This window comes from Euprymna scolopes, chromosome 33 (genome assembly GCF_053919585.1).
Source record: "Euprymna scolopes isolate OS-2025 chromosome 33, ASM5391958v1, whole genome shotgun sequence".
In the NCBI taxonomy this organism is placed as follows: Eukaryota; Metazoa; Mollusca; class Cephalopoda; order Sepiida; family Sepiolidae; genus Euprymna; species Euprymna scolopes.
Window position 1 is genome coordinate 14,058,556 of NC_136514.1, and position 17,015 is coordinate 14,075,570.

General features: G+C 36.5%; 1 protein-coding gene across 1 annotated transcript in view; it reads right to left on the reverse strand.

Moving 5' to 3' along the window:
• The window catches only part of LOC145258149 (speckle-type POZ protein-like), a 148,150-nt gene that overhangs the window by 46,607 nt on the left and 84,528 nt on the right, over window positions 1-17,015 (reverse strand). The window contains exon 2 of the mRNA XM_080115938.1: window positions 10,115-10,309. Within this exon, the coding sequence (XP_079972064.1) occupies window positions 10,115-10,192 (78 nt within the window). The 5' untranslated portion in view covers window positions 10,193-10,309. The remainder of the gene's footprint in view (window positions 1-10,114; window positions 10,310-17,015) is intronic.

Genomic DNA, 17,015 nt, shown 5'->3' on the forward strand with positions numbered 1-17,015 from the left:
ATATGGATTTAGGCAAGCGCGTTCCAAAGCAGATATCCTAACTGTACTCTTTGAACATATATACCATTCATTGTACAAAGCGGGGAGGGTAGAGCAGTAGCTCTAGATATATCTAAGGCTTTTGACAGGGTATGGCATGAAGGTCTTCTCAGGAAAATCAGATCATACAGTATCACTGAACGAATACTTAACATAATTAAATCCTTCTTAGATAAGAGAAAAATCCAGGCTGTCCTCGACGGAGTGCCTCAGGGGTCTGTACTTGGATCTTTATTATTCCTAATATTCATAAATGACCTCCCTGAAAAAATTGTCTGTGAGATGGGTATATATGCTGATGACACCACGTTCTATAACAGACATGACAGGAAAGCAAATGAACACATATCTAAAGAAATGGCAAAAACACTAGAAGATGACCTCTAATCTGTAGTGGAATGGGGACAAAAATGGATGGTCACATTCAATGCTGCCAAGACTAAACTTGTTGCCTTCAATAATTGCAAGAAACCTTCACCACCAATAGCAATGGTCAAAGATTCATTATCTGAAAGTACTTCTTTTAAACTCTTCGGCCTAATGTTCACAGGAAATATGAGTTGGAACAATTATATTGAGAGCATTGCCAGGACCGCTGCGAAGAAAGTAGCCCCTCTTGACTGTGCTAGAAATCTACTAATGCCCGAAAGTATCCTGTACTTCTATAAGGCCACCATTCGCCCATGTATAGAGTATTGTTGCCATATTCGGCTGGTGCATCTGCTACTAGTATCTCACTCTTAGACAAGGTTCAAAAGAGAGTTGCCAACCTGATAGGTCCTGAACTGTCATCTAGGCATCAGCCTCTGTCCTACTCACGAAATGTCTGCCTGTCCTACAAATATTTTAATGGTGAATGCTCTGACGAACTGCAAGCACTTGTGCCCCCCTCGATGTAAATATGCCCGACAAACCCGACAAGCAGCTAAATCCCACCTATACACAGTAGAGATCCCTAGATGTAAGAGAGCTTTCTATTCCAGTAGTTTCTTCCCCAGAACCGCTAAAATTTGATATTCCCTTGAAGGTCCCTGCTTCCCCAACTGTACTGGCATGCAGAAGTTCAAGTGTAACGTGAACCGACATCTTGCTGCCCAACTCCCCACATAGTACACCTGTAGCTTATGTCCCTGATAGTAGCCCCTACACGAAACAGCACTGTGCCTTGTTTGGGGTGAAATATAAAGAGAGAGGAGAGAGCAAAGTGAGAGAGAGAGGGGGAGCAAAGAGAGAGAGAGAAAGAGAGGGGGAGCAAAGAGAGAGAGAGAGAAAGAGAGAGGAGCAAAGAGAGAGAGAGAAAGAGAGAGGAGCAAAGAGAGAGAGAGAAAGAGAGAGGAGCAAAGAGAGAGAGAGAGAAAGAGAGGGGAGCAAAGAGAGAGAGAGAGAGTGGGAGAGCGGGAGAGCAAAGAGCGAGAGAAGGGAGCAAAGAGAGAGAGAGAGAAAGAGAAAGAGAGGGGAGCAAAGAGAGAGGGTGAGAGCAAAGAGAGGGTGAGAGTGAGAGCAAAGAGAGGGAGAGAGTGAGAGCAAAGAGAGGGAGAGAGTGAGAGCAAAGAGAGGGAGAGAGTGAGAGCAAAGAGAGAGAGAGAGTGAGAGCAAAGAGAGAGAGAGTGAGTAATAGAGTGAGAGCAAAGAGAGAGAGAGAGTGAGTAATAGAGTGAGAGCAAAGAGAGAGAGAGCAAAGAGAGAGAGAGAGCAAAGAGAGAGAGAGAGAGAGCAAAGAGAGAGAGAGAGAGAGAGCAAAGAGAGAGAGAGAGAGCAAAGAGAGAGAGAGAGAGAGCAAAGAGAGAGAGAGAGAGAGCAAAGAGTGAGAGAGAGAGCAAAGAGTGAGAGAGAGAGCAAAGAGAGAGAGAGAGAGAGAGCAAAGAGAGAGAGAGAGAGAGCAAAGAGAGAGAGAGTGAGAGCAAAGAGAGAGAGAGAGCAAAGAGAGAGAGAGAGCAAAGAGAGAGAGAGAGAGCAAAGAGAGAGAGAGAGAGCAAAGAGAGAGAGAGAGAGCAAAGAGAGAGAGAGAGAGCAAAGAGAGAGAGAGAGAGCAAAGAGAGAGAGAGAGAGCAAAGAGAGAGAGCAAAGAGAGAGAGCAAAGAGAGAGGGAAAGAGCAAAGAGAGGGAGAGAGCAAAGAGAGGGAGAGAGCAAAGAGAGAGAGCAAAGAGAGAGAGAGAGCAAAGAGAGAGAGAGAGCAAAGAGAGAGAGAGAGCAAAGAGAGAGAGAGAGCAAAGAGAGAGAGAGAGAGAGAGCAAAGAGAGAGAGAGAGAGAGAGAGTCAGAGCAAAGAGAGAGAGAGAGAGTCAGAGCAAAGAGAGAGAGAGAGAGAGTCAGAGCAAAGAGAGAGAGAGAGAGTCAGAGCAAAGAGAGAGAGAGAGAGAGTCAGAGCAAAGAGAGAGAGAGAGAGAGTCAGAGCAAAGAGAGAGAGAGAGAGAGTCAGAGCAAAGAGAGAGAGAGAGAGAGAGAGTCAGAGCAAAGAGAGAGAGAGAGAGAGAGAGAGTCAGAGAACAAAGAGAGAGAGAGAGAGTCAGAGAACAAAGAGAGAGAGAGAGAGAGAGAGTCAGAGCAAAGAGAGAGAGAGAGAGTCAGAGAACAAAGAGAGAGAGAGAGAGTCAGAGAACAAAGAGAGAGAGAGAGAGAGAGAGTCAGAGCAAAGAGAGAGAGAGAGAGAGAGTCAGAGCAAAGAGAGAGAGAGAGTCAGAGCAAAGAGAGAGAGAGAGTCAGAGCAAAGAGAGAGAGAGAGAGTCAGAGCAAAGAGAGAGAGAGAGAGTCAGAGCAAAGAGAGAGAGAGAGAGTCAGAGCAATGAGAGAGAGAGAGAGTCAGAGCAATGAGAGAGAGAGTCAGAGCAAAGAGAGAGAGAGAGAGTCAGAGCAAAGAGAGAGAGAGAGAGTCAGAGCAAAGAGAGAGAGAGAGAGAGTCAGAGCAAAGAGAGAGAGAGAGAGAGTCAGAGCAAAGAGAGAGAGAGAGAGAGTCAGAGCAAAGAGAGAGAGAGAGAGAGTCAGAGCAAAGAGAGAGAGAGTCAGAGCAAAGAGAGTCAGAGCAAAGAGAGAGAGAGAGAGTCAGAGCAGAGAGAGAGAGAGAGTCAGAGCAAAGAGAGAGAGAGAGAGTCAGAGCAAAGAGAGAGAGAGAGAGAGAGTCAGATCAAAGAGAGAGAGAGAGTCAGAGCAAAGAGAGAGAGAGAGTCAGAGCAAAGAGAGAGAGAGAGAGAGAGTCAGAGCAAAGAGAGAGAGAGAGAGAGAGTCAGAGCAAAGAGAGAGAGAGTCAGAGCAAAGAGAGAGAGAGTCAGAGCAAAGAGAGAGAGAGTCAGAGCAAAGAGAGAGAGAGAGTCAGAGCAAAGAGAGAGAGAGAGTCAGAGCAAAGAGAGAGAGAGAGTCAGAGCAAAGAGAGAGAGAGAGTCAGAGCAAAGAGAGAGAGAGAGTCAGAGCAAAGAGAGAGAGAGAGTCAGAGCAAAGAGAGAGAGAGAGTCAGAGCAAAGAGAGAGAGAGAGTCAGAGCAAAGAGAGAGAGAGAGTCAGAGCAAAGAGAGAGAGAGAGTCAGAGCAAAGAGAGAGAGAGAGTCAGAGCAAAGAGAGAGAGAGAGTCAGAGCAAAGAGAGAGAGAGTCAGAGCAAAGAGAGAGAGAGTCAGAGCAAAGAGAGAGAGAGTCAGAGCAAAGAGAGAGAGAGTCAGAGCAAAGAGAGAGAGAGAGTCAGAGCAAAGAGAGAGAGAGAGTCAGAGCAAAGAGAGAGAGAGAGTCAGAGCAAAGAGAGAGAGAGAGAGTCAGAGCAAAGAGAGAGAGAGAGTCAGAGCAAAGAGAGAGAGAGTCAGAGCAAAGAGAGAGAGAGTCAGAGCAAAGAGAGAGAGAGAGAGTCAGAGCAAAGAGAGAGAGAGAGAGAGTCAGAGCAAAGAGAGAGAGAGAGAGTCAGAGCAAAGAGAGAGAGAGAGAGTCAGAGCAAAGAGAGAGAGAGAGAGTCAGAGCAAAGAGAGAGAGAGAGAGTCAGAGCAAAAAGAGAGAGAGAGAGAGTCAGAGCAAAAAGAGAGAGAGAGAGAGAGAGAGAGAGAGAGACTCAGAGCAAAGAGAGAAAGAACGGGAGAGAGTTCAAATTAACCGGATGTCATAGTAACCGGGAGTTGTAAGGATTGGGCATTTTTTAAAATGAATCATCCAACGATTCCATTCCATTTTGTCTTTTTTCATAAATTTTTTCTTTTATACTTTCACCTTGCATATTTAACATTATAGTAAGTCGCGTTTGTGACATAATTTTTATTAATAATTAACTTTTTTTACGATTTATATCTATTATCGTTAATGCCATTTTTTTCATGATGTTTTATTACTAATAAATAATTTTAGGTATTTTTTCTTTTTTTTTTTTTTTAATGATCACAGCTTATCAAGGCACGGAGAGGGGTGTGCTCGAGGATAACGGTTAAACGGATTATCATTTGGATGATGAACACCATCACGAGAGGATTAGAAACAATGGGTTGAATGAGTACAACATCACTTAAGAGGAACTGATTATCTAAAGGGACGGTGCAACAGGTATTTGTTTAAATTAAACTTGAAGATGACCATGTTGTAGCCGGTTAGGAAACAGAATCTTGTCTCACAGGTAGGATGTTCTGGCTAAAAAAAGAAAACTTTGTGTTATTTGGCTATTTGGTATGAAAAGAGAGGAAGGAAAGTTCTTTGCTGTGCATGTTTTACAGGGGAAGACTAGGAATTGGAGCTCAGTCGAGCACCTACCATGAACGCAACAATATAGTAGAAAGAAGCTAGCAAAATGTTTGTATGAAAGGAGCTGTACGAATGAAAAGAGATCTTCTCCCACTAAACTGCAAAGTGGGTTTAGAATCTGTTGCAAGAAAAAGGTAATCCAAGCGGCACGTCGCTGAAATGAGAGCAGTACTCCATATTTTATCTTTATTCTCACCCGATTGTAAAATATGCTTAAATATATTTTATTTCATGCAGATTTCACATCTGTTATTACTGAGCTAATTCTCTATTGAATATCTACGCATATATAATACTTATTTCAAAAGTTTAATTTTTTTTTATTTTAATGACTGGAGTACCATCAGCTAGAATCAAAACCAAAACATTTAGCGCTCCAAATGTGTTCTCTACCGTTTGAGCTAGCGACAGATAGATAAGAAAGGTTTAAAATTAAACCACTTCAAGCTATGAATGAATTTGCACATGCACAAAAATAATAGAAATATGTCGGCAAGCTGAAATGAACATTTTGCATTTCAACTTGCCGACATATGTAGGTGTTATCCATCCATCCAAACAAAGATTTTACTTGTTATAAACCCTACTTGGTATATGATTACTATTTTTTTTATTAATTTTAGTGTTATGTGACCAGTAGTTTAGGAGTTTATTAGTTAAATATTTATGCACACACACATATCTTCTGTTTTAGAGAGAGAGAGAGAGAGAGAGAGAGAGAGAGAGAGAGAGAGATTTTACCAATAAAAATAATTAAAAACATGATTCAGGCAAAATTTTATTTATTGAAATACAATATGTCCTTTTCCTCACGCACACAAAAAAAAAAAAAAAAATGGAGAAATGATTAAGAAAAAAAAATATAACCATCTGAAATTAGCTAAATGATATTAAGTATACTTTATATAAATGAAACTGAGAATACACCGGATTTTTCCCCTTTTTCTTTGCTACTTTAACCTTTTTGTGACAATATCGCATGATCAAAATAATTAGTTTAAACAGAGAAAAGTCTTACTTATGCTAAGAAAAAGATGTTAATCTAAGCATAAAATATATATGCAAAAAAAAGAGAGAGAGAAATGATTCAGACAAAGAATTTGCCCACCAGCTGCGTCTTAAAATTTCAAGCTGTTACCATTGGCAACCACCAATGATTACAATGTAAATAGCACAAGCAATTCCGAATGACTAAGTTGTTTAACTTGAAAGGAAAAGTGTAATTCATAGACTGACAAAACCCAACATGCAAAAAGACAAAAGAAAAAAGCTCAATCACTATAAAAAAAAAAAATTATTATAAAGAGAAAAAAAATTATGATTGAAAGAATGGAAGTTTTTTTTTTTTTTGTTTTTTTTTTTTTGCCGCAAGCTTATTTAAAACTATGGTTACAAATAAAAAGTGAAATTTAATCAGAAAGAATTTCATAGAATACATACAGTAAAACTATGATCGCCATTTTAAAATGAATCTTTATATTCTCAAGAGGAGTATATGTGCTGATGATTAGGGCTAGGACAACAGCATATTCTTTTCATTGTTTTAACTTTCGAGTGTATCTGTTGATATACGCTTTTATATAGAGTGATGTGGTACACAGTTGATTAACTGTGTCAGAGATATACTCGAGAGTCAAAACAACGAAAAGAATATGCTCTTGTCATAGCCCTACTGGTGATATAACACTATAATATGCACAAGGGAAGAACGGACGTACACAAATCTAAGAAATTGGCAGAATCGTTAGAAAATGACCTCCAGACTGGAGCTGTAAATGGATAGTGACATTTAATGTTAATAAAACTAAGCTGTTCTCCTTTAACAATCAAAAACGCCCCTCCCACCACCGATATCCATGACAAATAACACCCTACGTGAGAATTCTACTTTCAAATTCCTCGGGCAATATGAACTGGAACAAATACATTGAGAACATTGCGAAAACTGCTGCAAAGAAGGTGGGTTCCCTGTACTAAGCTAGAAGACTACTGACACCCGAGAGTATCCTGTACCTCTACCAAGCCACCATTCACCCATGTATGGAGTATTGTTGCCACATCTGGGTAGATGTATCTATTACTAGTTTCTCCCTCTTGGATAAGGTCCCAAAAAGAGTCTCCAACCTAACAGGTTCCACTTTGGCAACTAAGCTCCAACTGTTGTGAGTTGAATTTCAGTGAAAAGAGAAAAGGAACTGGAACAAATATTTGAAGGAGTACACAAACACGCGTGTGATGGGTATAAAGAGAAGCATATTTTATATTTGCGGCAGGAAGAGGAAAGAGGATTATGGGATTACAATGTAAAAGGGAGGTAATCATAAAAGGGTCTATGATAAGAGTTATCGTACTTACTTTCAACACCCCACTTGCTCTCAACATATTTATTTTTTTTTTTTCTCTTTACAAAAACAAAGATATGTGAGAGCAGATTAGTGTCAGTTTAGGGTCCAAATCAAAGCTTTTTAAACTTGTCCAGCTTCTTCCGGGTTGGAGGTTTTGTCATTATGTCGGCGATCATGTCTGCTGTAGGACAGTAAATTAATTGTATTTTGTTATTCAGAGCTTCTCTGATAAAATGATACTTAATGTTGATGTGTTTACATCTCTGCCGACAAATGGGGTCCTTAGAAAGCGCCATAGCGCTTTGACTGTCTCCAGATATTTTGATGGAGACGTGTTGTGTGTGGATCCATTTCCTTGAAAGGTATAGCCCCTCTTGGGTGGCTTTTGCCAGCGCTACGTACTCAGCGCTTGCACGTGGATAGAGCGACTGTAGGTTGCCTTTTTGACTTCCAGGAAATAGGTGGCCCATCCTGGGTTAGGCTAAAGTAATATCCGGATGTACTGCGTATGTCTTGTTGATCAGATGCCCAATTGGCGTCACTGTATGCTATTGGATGGATTGGGTGATTTGTTTTCGCGTAGTGCAGTTGGTGTTGCATCGTACCCTTTACTTATCTCAGTGTGTGTTTAGCTGCCATCCAATGCTTTTCTCGTGGCTTGGTCAAATATTGTGACAATTTCCCGACAATGTAGCTTCTCTCATTATTAAGCATAAACTTTTGTCGTCCAACAACTGTACAAGTTCGGCATAAGCATCTTCATTTCTCTCAGTGTCGCTTCCATCTATTAGAGTGTATACCTAAAATAGCGTCTTTCAGGTCGAGCATGCGTAAATGACATAAAAATTTTGTCTCCCAAATTTCGTATTTGGTTTTATCCCCATCAAATAAAAGTCTGTTCCATCGGCGTCCATTATCTCTCCTGGGCACATAACCTGTTGCAAGTTGCATTTCAGTGAAAAGAGAAAAGGAACTGGAACAAATATTTGAAGGAGGACACGAACACACGTGTGACGAGTATAAAGAGAAGCATATTTTATATTTGCGGCAGAAAGAGGAAAAGGGATTATGGGATTACAATGAGAAAAGGGTCTTTGATAAGAGTTATCGTACTTACTTTCAATACCAACCCTTGTCCCATTGCCACAATGTTGCATCTCTGTGCCTGTTTTACAAATATTTTAATGGAATGTTTTCTGATGAACTTGTTGCACTTGTGCCCCCCCCCCTCGACATACATATCCCCGACAAACCCGCTTAGCAACAAAATCACATCCCTTCACTGTTGAGGTCCCTAAATGTCAGAAAGCTTCCTATTAAGTTTCTTCCCTCGAACAGCTCGACTTTGGAATTCTCTTCCTGCTACCTGCTTCCCTGACTGTATTGATATGCAGGAGTTTAAATGTAATGTAAACCAACATCTTATTAATCTTTCCTAGGCATGGTCCCAAATAGTAGCTCCTTACGTTCAAGTGGTGATATGCATTGTTAGGTGTGAACGGGAGTTAAAAAAAAAAAAAAAAATTGTAGTTGGAAAGATTTCATATAAAGGTTAAAAGGAAAATAACATTAAATATGACCATCCATTCCAGTAAAGACTGGAGGTCATTTTCCCAGTATTCAACCATTGTCTTGCAAAATTCATATTAAAAAAAAAAAAAAAAAAAAAAAATTTAAATAATCTTGCAGCTATAAAAACACAAATAATGCATGAAGCAGTATCATCAACAAAATTTTCTTGGGATCATAAAGAGTTTTATTTTTTTTAAACATAGGTCTTATGTGCAATCATAACCCCAAACAACCAACCAATGCATGATCATTTGCACCATAGTTTTTATTATTTTTTCTTATATCAGTCCTAATAAAATTGGAACCCAAGAGCAATTTACATACATAATAAAAGTAACAAACGCAGGCATAGACCTTACATAAACTTGTTGAACTCTGGTGTGTATGTGTATCAATGGGGATCGGTCTTCTGAGCTCTATTCCTCATTTCTCGAACGCAAGATATCAGCTCAGACAACATAGGAAGCTTTAACAACTGCATAAGATCTTTCCAACCATGAATTGCCATGGTTGATAAAACCCTACTTAAAAGTTCAACATTTGAACTCATCGGTCTGAAATTCTCAGGCAACATCAAGTACAATAAATGCAATATATAATTGAAATTACATTTTTTTTTTTTTTTTAAACGGCACATCATGGAGATTATTTTTCTTATTTTACTTATTTTTTTTTTTTTACATAGGAGTCAGCACTTATCAAGGCTCGAAGGCCACTCGAGGATAAGGGTTAATGGGTGTACAGTAGTCAATGGGATTATAGTATAATCATAAATAGTGGAAATTTTGCAAATTAGATTACTTAGGGGGACGATTCATCAAGAACTTGTTTATGTTGGACTTGAAGACAATCAAGTTGTAGTCAGCTGGAAAGCAGGCAAACAGAACAAAGTTCCATAGAGGTGCAGTTCTAAGAAAGAAGCTCTGTTCATGGAATCTACATTTAGATTTATGCACAGATAAGGAGTGGGGGGAAATTATTGATAGTGGTTTTGGCTAGACAAGTGTTCTTTGTAAAAGTTTGGCAAGTGGGGACCATAGATTGGAGCTCAGACGAGCACTTGCCATGAAAATAACGATAAAGCAGAGACAGGCTTGCAATGTCTTTTCTGTGGGAACAGAAAAAGGCATCCTCCACTAAGCTACGAAGTCTATTTTTAACTCTGTCAAGGCAGGATAAGCTGCTTCTAGCAGCTCCTACCCAGATGTGGCAACAGTACTCCATCATTGGACGTACCTGGCTTTTGTACTACTACATATATTGAAGAAAAATAGATGTTATAATGAAAATTATCTTTTTTGTTTTTTATAAATACATAGATACATTTGTCTATAAGATTCAGACTTTGAAAACAACAATGTTTTCATCATGTAACGATGGCGAAACAGTTGTTTACTTGATGCAAAACCTCTTTTTCTGATTGAAAAATATCTCCAAAGTATGAAATAGTATTTTACCTGTGTGTAACACCAATTTTCTGCCACAGGGCATGACATCTCCGGAGGTGGAGGTGTCGGCACCCGTGAGACTGCCATCCTGGTATGGTCCGGGGCGGCAGGATCCTGGTCCAATGCTGGCGACGACAGTTTGAGAGATTACGGGAAAACCACAAAGAAAATGAATGATAAGAAATCAAAGTTGGCTGGAAGGCACTGAAATGGAAAGGAAAAAACGGTTAATACCAAAGAAACGAGTCAACTTTAGAAAAGTCAAGACTAGCTTTTAGGTCAACATTGTACATGAGATGAATAGATTACAAAACAAAAACGTTAAATGTTACATAGCTTTAATAGTATCAATATTTGGTAAAACTTGCAGAGAATGCTCTGTTTTACAGTTGTTTGAAAAATGGAACAGAAATTTAAATTTTGTTCTGTTTTCTTCTTTTTTTTTTTTTAAATTGTGCATGAGCCCCAAAAAATCAAAAGTAATCGAAAGAATAACATTCAACAATCATTTTTTATATAAAAAAAAAAAAAAAAAAAAAAAAATTAAAAACAGTTAATTTGGTATAACATTTTGTTTTTTTACATAAGTCCAACTCACTGTTCACAATGGAAATGGACTTCTATAGGTTTTGGGGTATGCTTACAACAAATAAACACCACCAACCTCCCCATGTTAAGAACAGCTTTCGGAATGTGGCACTTCGGACCTATGACCATTTTAAGCAATACACCATGTTCAATGGAAAACCTCCTACTTAAATCTTCTTGTTCTAAAAATTTTGCTATTGCATAAAAATTCTGATTTTTGAAACCTGTGCACATATTTCATCCTGTTTTTTTTAATGGCATATCAATCTCATCCTGTTTTTTTTAATGGCATATCAATCTCATCCTGTTTTTTTAATGGCATATCAATCTAATCCTGTTTTTTTTAAATGGCATATCAATCTCATCCTGTTTTTTTTAAATGGCATATCAATCTCATCCTGTTTTTTTTAAATGGCATATCAATCTCATCCTGTTTTTTTAAATGGCATATCAATCTCATCCTGTTTTTTTAATGGCATATCAATCTCATCCTGTTTTTTTAATGGCATATCAATCTCATCCTGTTTTTTAATGGCATATCAATCTCATCCTGTTTTTTTAATGGCATATCAATCTCATCCTGTTTTTTTAATGGCATATCAATCTCATCCTGTTTTTTTAATGGCATATCAATCTCATCCTGTTTTTTTAATGGCATATCAATCTCTTTTTTAATAAAGGGTATCCATTAAACCAATCATAACTTCTCTCCCACCTTAAAGTCCTCTTGCAATTGAATGATTATAATCAGCCATTTTTCTAGATCTGGTTTTAATGATGAACTTGACAATAAAATAATTGTTAACTCTTTGAGTTATTTAAGACCGACACATAAATGATTCATTGTGCACAATAACTTGAATCTTAGTTGCTTTTACACCCATAGCTGGAGAGAAATTTCAGGTTCATACACTTTTCTCAATTCTTAGTATGTAAATGCTATAGCTTGAAGATGGGAGGTACATCGTGGATTCATAACTATCCAAAGTGTAAAATAATCCACTATTTCCAGATTATTCTAGCATTTTAGGGTAATTTATTTTTCTATGGGATATAAATCCTGTGCATTTTGTCTTGGGTGCGGGTGGGTTGGAGTGGGGCAGTTTTTTTTGTTTTTAAATTTTTGTTTGCTTTTCTTTATATGATTATGTGTCATTTTAAGGGTTGCATGATGGATTAAGAGTTAGTGGTAGGAACAAGAGAGTTTTTTTTATCGTGTAAATTTAGGATTAATGGTACGACACATTCTAGGAAAGGTATTTAGGTGGTGGGCTTGTTACTGGAACAGATTTAGTTAGAGAATAATATATATATATATATATATATATAACTTATTAACTTTTCAGCTTGAAAAATGTTAAAAGAATTTAGATTGCTAACTACTCTAAAAAAACAATGTCCAAGAAATGGGGGGGGGGGTCATTTTACATTAAATTTATAAGCGAAACTGCTCCCCCTAAAATCCAAATTAGTTTTTTGTTTTTTTCCATCAAGATTTTTAAGGTATTCACTAGTGGTGGAACGATTAATCGGAATTGGAATCGTTAATCGTAAGAATCATGTATTTTGGGAGGGAATCGGATTGTTAAAAATACCTTAGATTTACAATTCTTTCATTACGATTCTCTGATATTTTTAAGTTGAACTGTTTGCTTGAAGTGTGATCAATACTCACAAAAATTTATGATAAAAATGTCATAGAACTTTTCATAACATTAATATGATGTACAAGAATTTTATTACTTACTTTAAAGGTAATCTTTATTTATCTTAATGAGTTTCGAAATTTCTTTGAATTTTTATCTTTCTTTAATTCTTTGAATTAAATTTTTTTTTTTTACTTTTAGCTTAACTTGCTTTTATATTTCACCATTTCGTTTTTTAATAATAAATGTTTCTCCACATTAAAAACCGACCGTGTGTCTAACTCTGCCCTTGTGGGGAGGCAAGTAAATAGGAAGTAATATGGCAGCTGAAAAACGTTTTCTACCACTATAAAAGCATTACAATACATTTAAACCCTGAAGAATTTCAGCCATGCACACTTGTTGTTCTAAGTTAACTAGCCACTACTTGTGTTTCAAGCTTTAAAAAAAAAGCACTTTAAAATAGTAAAAACACTAAAGCTTTTTTCGTTTTGGAAGGGAGGTTTCAGGCGCCCCTATTATCCCAAAGAACAAGCTATATAAACACTTTGCAATATTTTTCAATAATTATCTTTAAAAAATTCTTTATAATCAATTTTTATTTAAAATTAAGAAATTATTTTCTAAAATATATTGTTTATATATGTTTACATTTTGTTTTTAAGTAAAATTAAGAAATTAATGTTAAAAATATTGTTTGTATCCATCTTCATTCAAAGGGGTTACTTTTCGGTAGCTTCAACGGTTGTTAACCTAAATTTTCCGAATGTCAGAATGAAGTTCGACCGGACCTACTTATCTAAACTTTACCGATTTTTGTTATTATGATTTTATCTGTTTTTTTTTTTTTTGTTTTTTTTGGATAGATATTGTTTTTTTTTTTTTTTGCCAGAGTTTATGTAATTATTAACAGGAAAATTGGTGAACGTCAAAATGGAATCTGCGCTATTTTTCAATATTATTTTCAAGTTTAATTAAAGTTTTACAATACCCTTCTCTTATTATTGTTTTTTGTATTCTTTTGTTATTTTTATTTATGTTTTTTTTTTTGCCCGATTTAACAAACAAAATTAAAGCAAAGCAAAACAAAAAAAAAAAAATGGGTGCTATGCACTCATGTTACCGTCATTTTTTTTTAATGGTTTAAGTGCCTCGCCCAATGTTTGAAGGGTTTCTAATTGTTTTTTAAAGGAAAATTGGTGAAAGTCAAAATTAGCACTTGTGGCAATAAACAAAAAGCTTTAGCGTGTACGTACCTCTCATGGAATGTCGTAGATCGAAACGCAGTGAAATGTTATTTGATGCTAGTGCACTTATTGATCCGCGCTATTTTTAAATAGTACTTTCAAGTTTAATTGAAGTTTTACGATACCTGTTTTTAATAAATTGTTAGGTGAACGTACAGAATAGGTACACAACACCCTCCCATCTCCATATTAAGAATGGCTTTCTAAATAACGTCATTATTTCAGCACGGCTCAATAAGTGCATGAGTAACTTTTATTTTCTTGAATAAAATAAAAACTACTCGAGGAGAACACTGTTTTTGTTTTAATAATTATTTTTTATTCAAAAATAAAAATTTAAATTGTTCAAAACATTTTTTTTCCCAAAAAATTTATTGGGATTTTTTTTTAATTACCATATTTTTCATTAACATGTTCTAAAAATGTTTCAAAATTATCAAATATTTTTTCACTTTTCATGTTATAAGCCTCTCTATACATGGCCTCATCGACACGAGACCATTTCATTTCTCCTACTGATCCCGATATGTATTTCAGTCTTCTTTTAATATGAGACCAGTAGACTTCAATATTGTTGGTGCAAATACCAGTAAGCAGTAAATCTTGTGAATGGTTTACAGTCCCGTGAACATAATTAAACTTTAATATTTAAAAATAGTGCGGATTCCATTTTGACTTTCACCAATTTCCTTGTTAATAATTATATAAACTCCGGCAAAAAAAAAAAATAAAAAATAAAAAAATAAAAATCATGCGCAGATTTCAAGCCAAAATAAATAAATAAAAAAAAAAAAATAGGTCACACACGCAAATATTCTTTCCATGTAAAAATAATAACTTCTCCCTCAGTTGAACAACGTACAACATCGGAGCCGATGTGTATTTCGCTATAGGGGTAGCATTTGTGTACGTCCACCCTTTTTCTTTATATTTTTTAATATATAAAATAACTCCTGAAATTGATTGTTAATTTCATGGTGCACGTTTAATTCATGATTAAAATATTTGTTTTGATTTTTATCTTCCATTTTTTCGCTGTACCAAATTTTTTCGCTACACAAAAACTTTCGATTATATAATGGTATATTTCAAAACAACAATTCCATGCGAATCGGAATCGTACTTGGTATCAGAATCGTTAATCAACATTTTCCTGGAATCGGAAAAAAAAATCAAGGAATCGTCCAAACACTAGTATTTATAGGTAATCACTTAAAAAAAGTAGAATCTTATTTAATTGGTGGCTAGAAAGTCGTTTTAATGAATGACTTTCTAGTTGCCCATTTTTAAAAAAAATTACAATGAAAGTTGGAAAGTTGAATCTATTCTAAAACTACTATTTCTTGGAGGAGCCACAAAAACCGCATTAATAAAAAAAAAAAAAATAAATAAATAATTAGATCAATATCTGGCACTTAGTAGGATCCCTCATTCCCAGTAAAATCAAGAAAATTGAGAAAAAAGTTGATCCATTTGTCTCATAATAAAACTAAAAGACTAACTTCCTATTCAAACAAGATAAACAGCTTTCTAATATACTCAGTTATATCTATGTAAACAATCTTCTGACAGTTAACTAATTTGCATATTGCTTTGCAAAACAACCTCATTAATTCACTATTTTCTTTTGTCCTTTTCTAATTAGATAATTTTTTTCAGTTCTATTTATGTATATTATCTATATCATAGGGGAACGTATATAAAGGAGTGTTGTACATTTTATTTTATTTTTTTAACATAGGAGGCACCACTTATCAAGGCAAAAAGGCCACTCGAGGATAAGGGTTGGTAAGTAAGTGTACAGTAGTCAATGAGATAATATCGTAGTAATCGTTAGTAGTGGAAATTTGGTAAATTGGATTACTTAAGGGGATGGTTCAATAAGAAATTGCAATGACGTCAATGATAACGTGTGCATGTGCAGCCATAGAGGAATGGGCTGGGCAAAGGAAAACGAGGAGGTTGGGAAGTGAAAGATAGAAAGACAGAGAGGTAGAAAGACTAAGTCTTGATAAAAATAGGATACCTTTGCCCCGGATAACACCAAGTAGCCCTGCTAGTAAATATATAAATCAACGTTTTTAACATTTACAAGTGATTTTATAAAATAAGCTTTTGGTTGCAATTTATAAAATACTAGACTGGGTGCCCAGCATTGCCCGGTGTTCGGAGGTGTGTGTTAAACAAAAAAAAAAAAGTGGTAGTAGGCAGGCAGGCTCGAACCAGTGATACAAAGGCGGAAAAGAAAGTGAAAGAAAATCTGATGTTTTAGCTGATGTCTCCATGATACGACCGGAAGTCAAAAATGTTCAAATTAACCGAAGTCAATCCAACAGTGACGATAACTTGCTAAAATGTCAGCGTAAAAAATTGACCCCTCCTTGTACAAAATGGATGAGTTTATGGTGAAGGAATTCATGTTTTTGGCCAATTTTTCGGTATTTGTTGTCAGAGACATCAAGCTTCAAAATGATATCGATTTTGTGAACCTGAAGGTGAAGGTGGAAAAGAAAGGGAAAAAAACCCTGACAGCTAACCAGCACGAGGGGAGAGTTTCTGCATATTTGTTTGTTTCCCCAGCCAAATGAATAGCAATTGTCTGATATGACGGGTTTTTTCCCCACATTGATCAAACCTTATTTGCTTTCTGGTACATAGGGCCGAGAACAAATTCGCTTTCAGTTTCACTTTTTTTATACTGAAAAGCGAAACGAAGACGCTGCGATTGAAAAAATCTTGAAAATAGCGCGTAAAAGTCTGGCAAATTAAAAGATAGACATGACCCCTGTTTATAACTCATAGATATTAAGATTTAGACAGTATATAAAAAGTTTTAAGGAGTGACCCGACCGAACGCCCCCCCCCCCAAAAGCCTTACACAAAAAGCGCACACATACACACACATTTTCGCTTTTATAGATATAAACTAGCGGGGGGTACCTGGCATTACCCGGGTGTTTGGAGGTGTGTGTGGTCACCCGGGTGTTTGTGTCCGGGCGGGGGGAGGGGGGGAGGAGAGGTTAAAACAAACAAAAAAAAGTTTTGGTAGGTAAGTATGAAGGATTGAACCCGAACCCTTGAGGCAAAGTTGGAAATTAAAGTTTGAAAAAAAAAAAACGTGTGACGTTAACCACTGGGCCACCATGAAATACTAACAGAAACATGTTTGAATTTTTTTTAAATATTTAGAATTGGCAGGTGCCCATTTTAATGACTTAATTAGGTCAACTTTAACTGCGGAGTAGTATTTTATTTACTGCAAGAACGCTTTTTTTATTTTTATTTGTTTCCCCAAGATGTTGGGGGGAAACCAGCTCCCATAACAAGGGGATTGTCCAAATTGAATAGCAATTGTCTGATATAAGGAAAAACTCCACATTTATCAAAGCTGATTGCTTTCGGACGTTTCCGGCGATCCTGACCGGAACA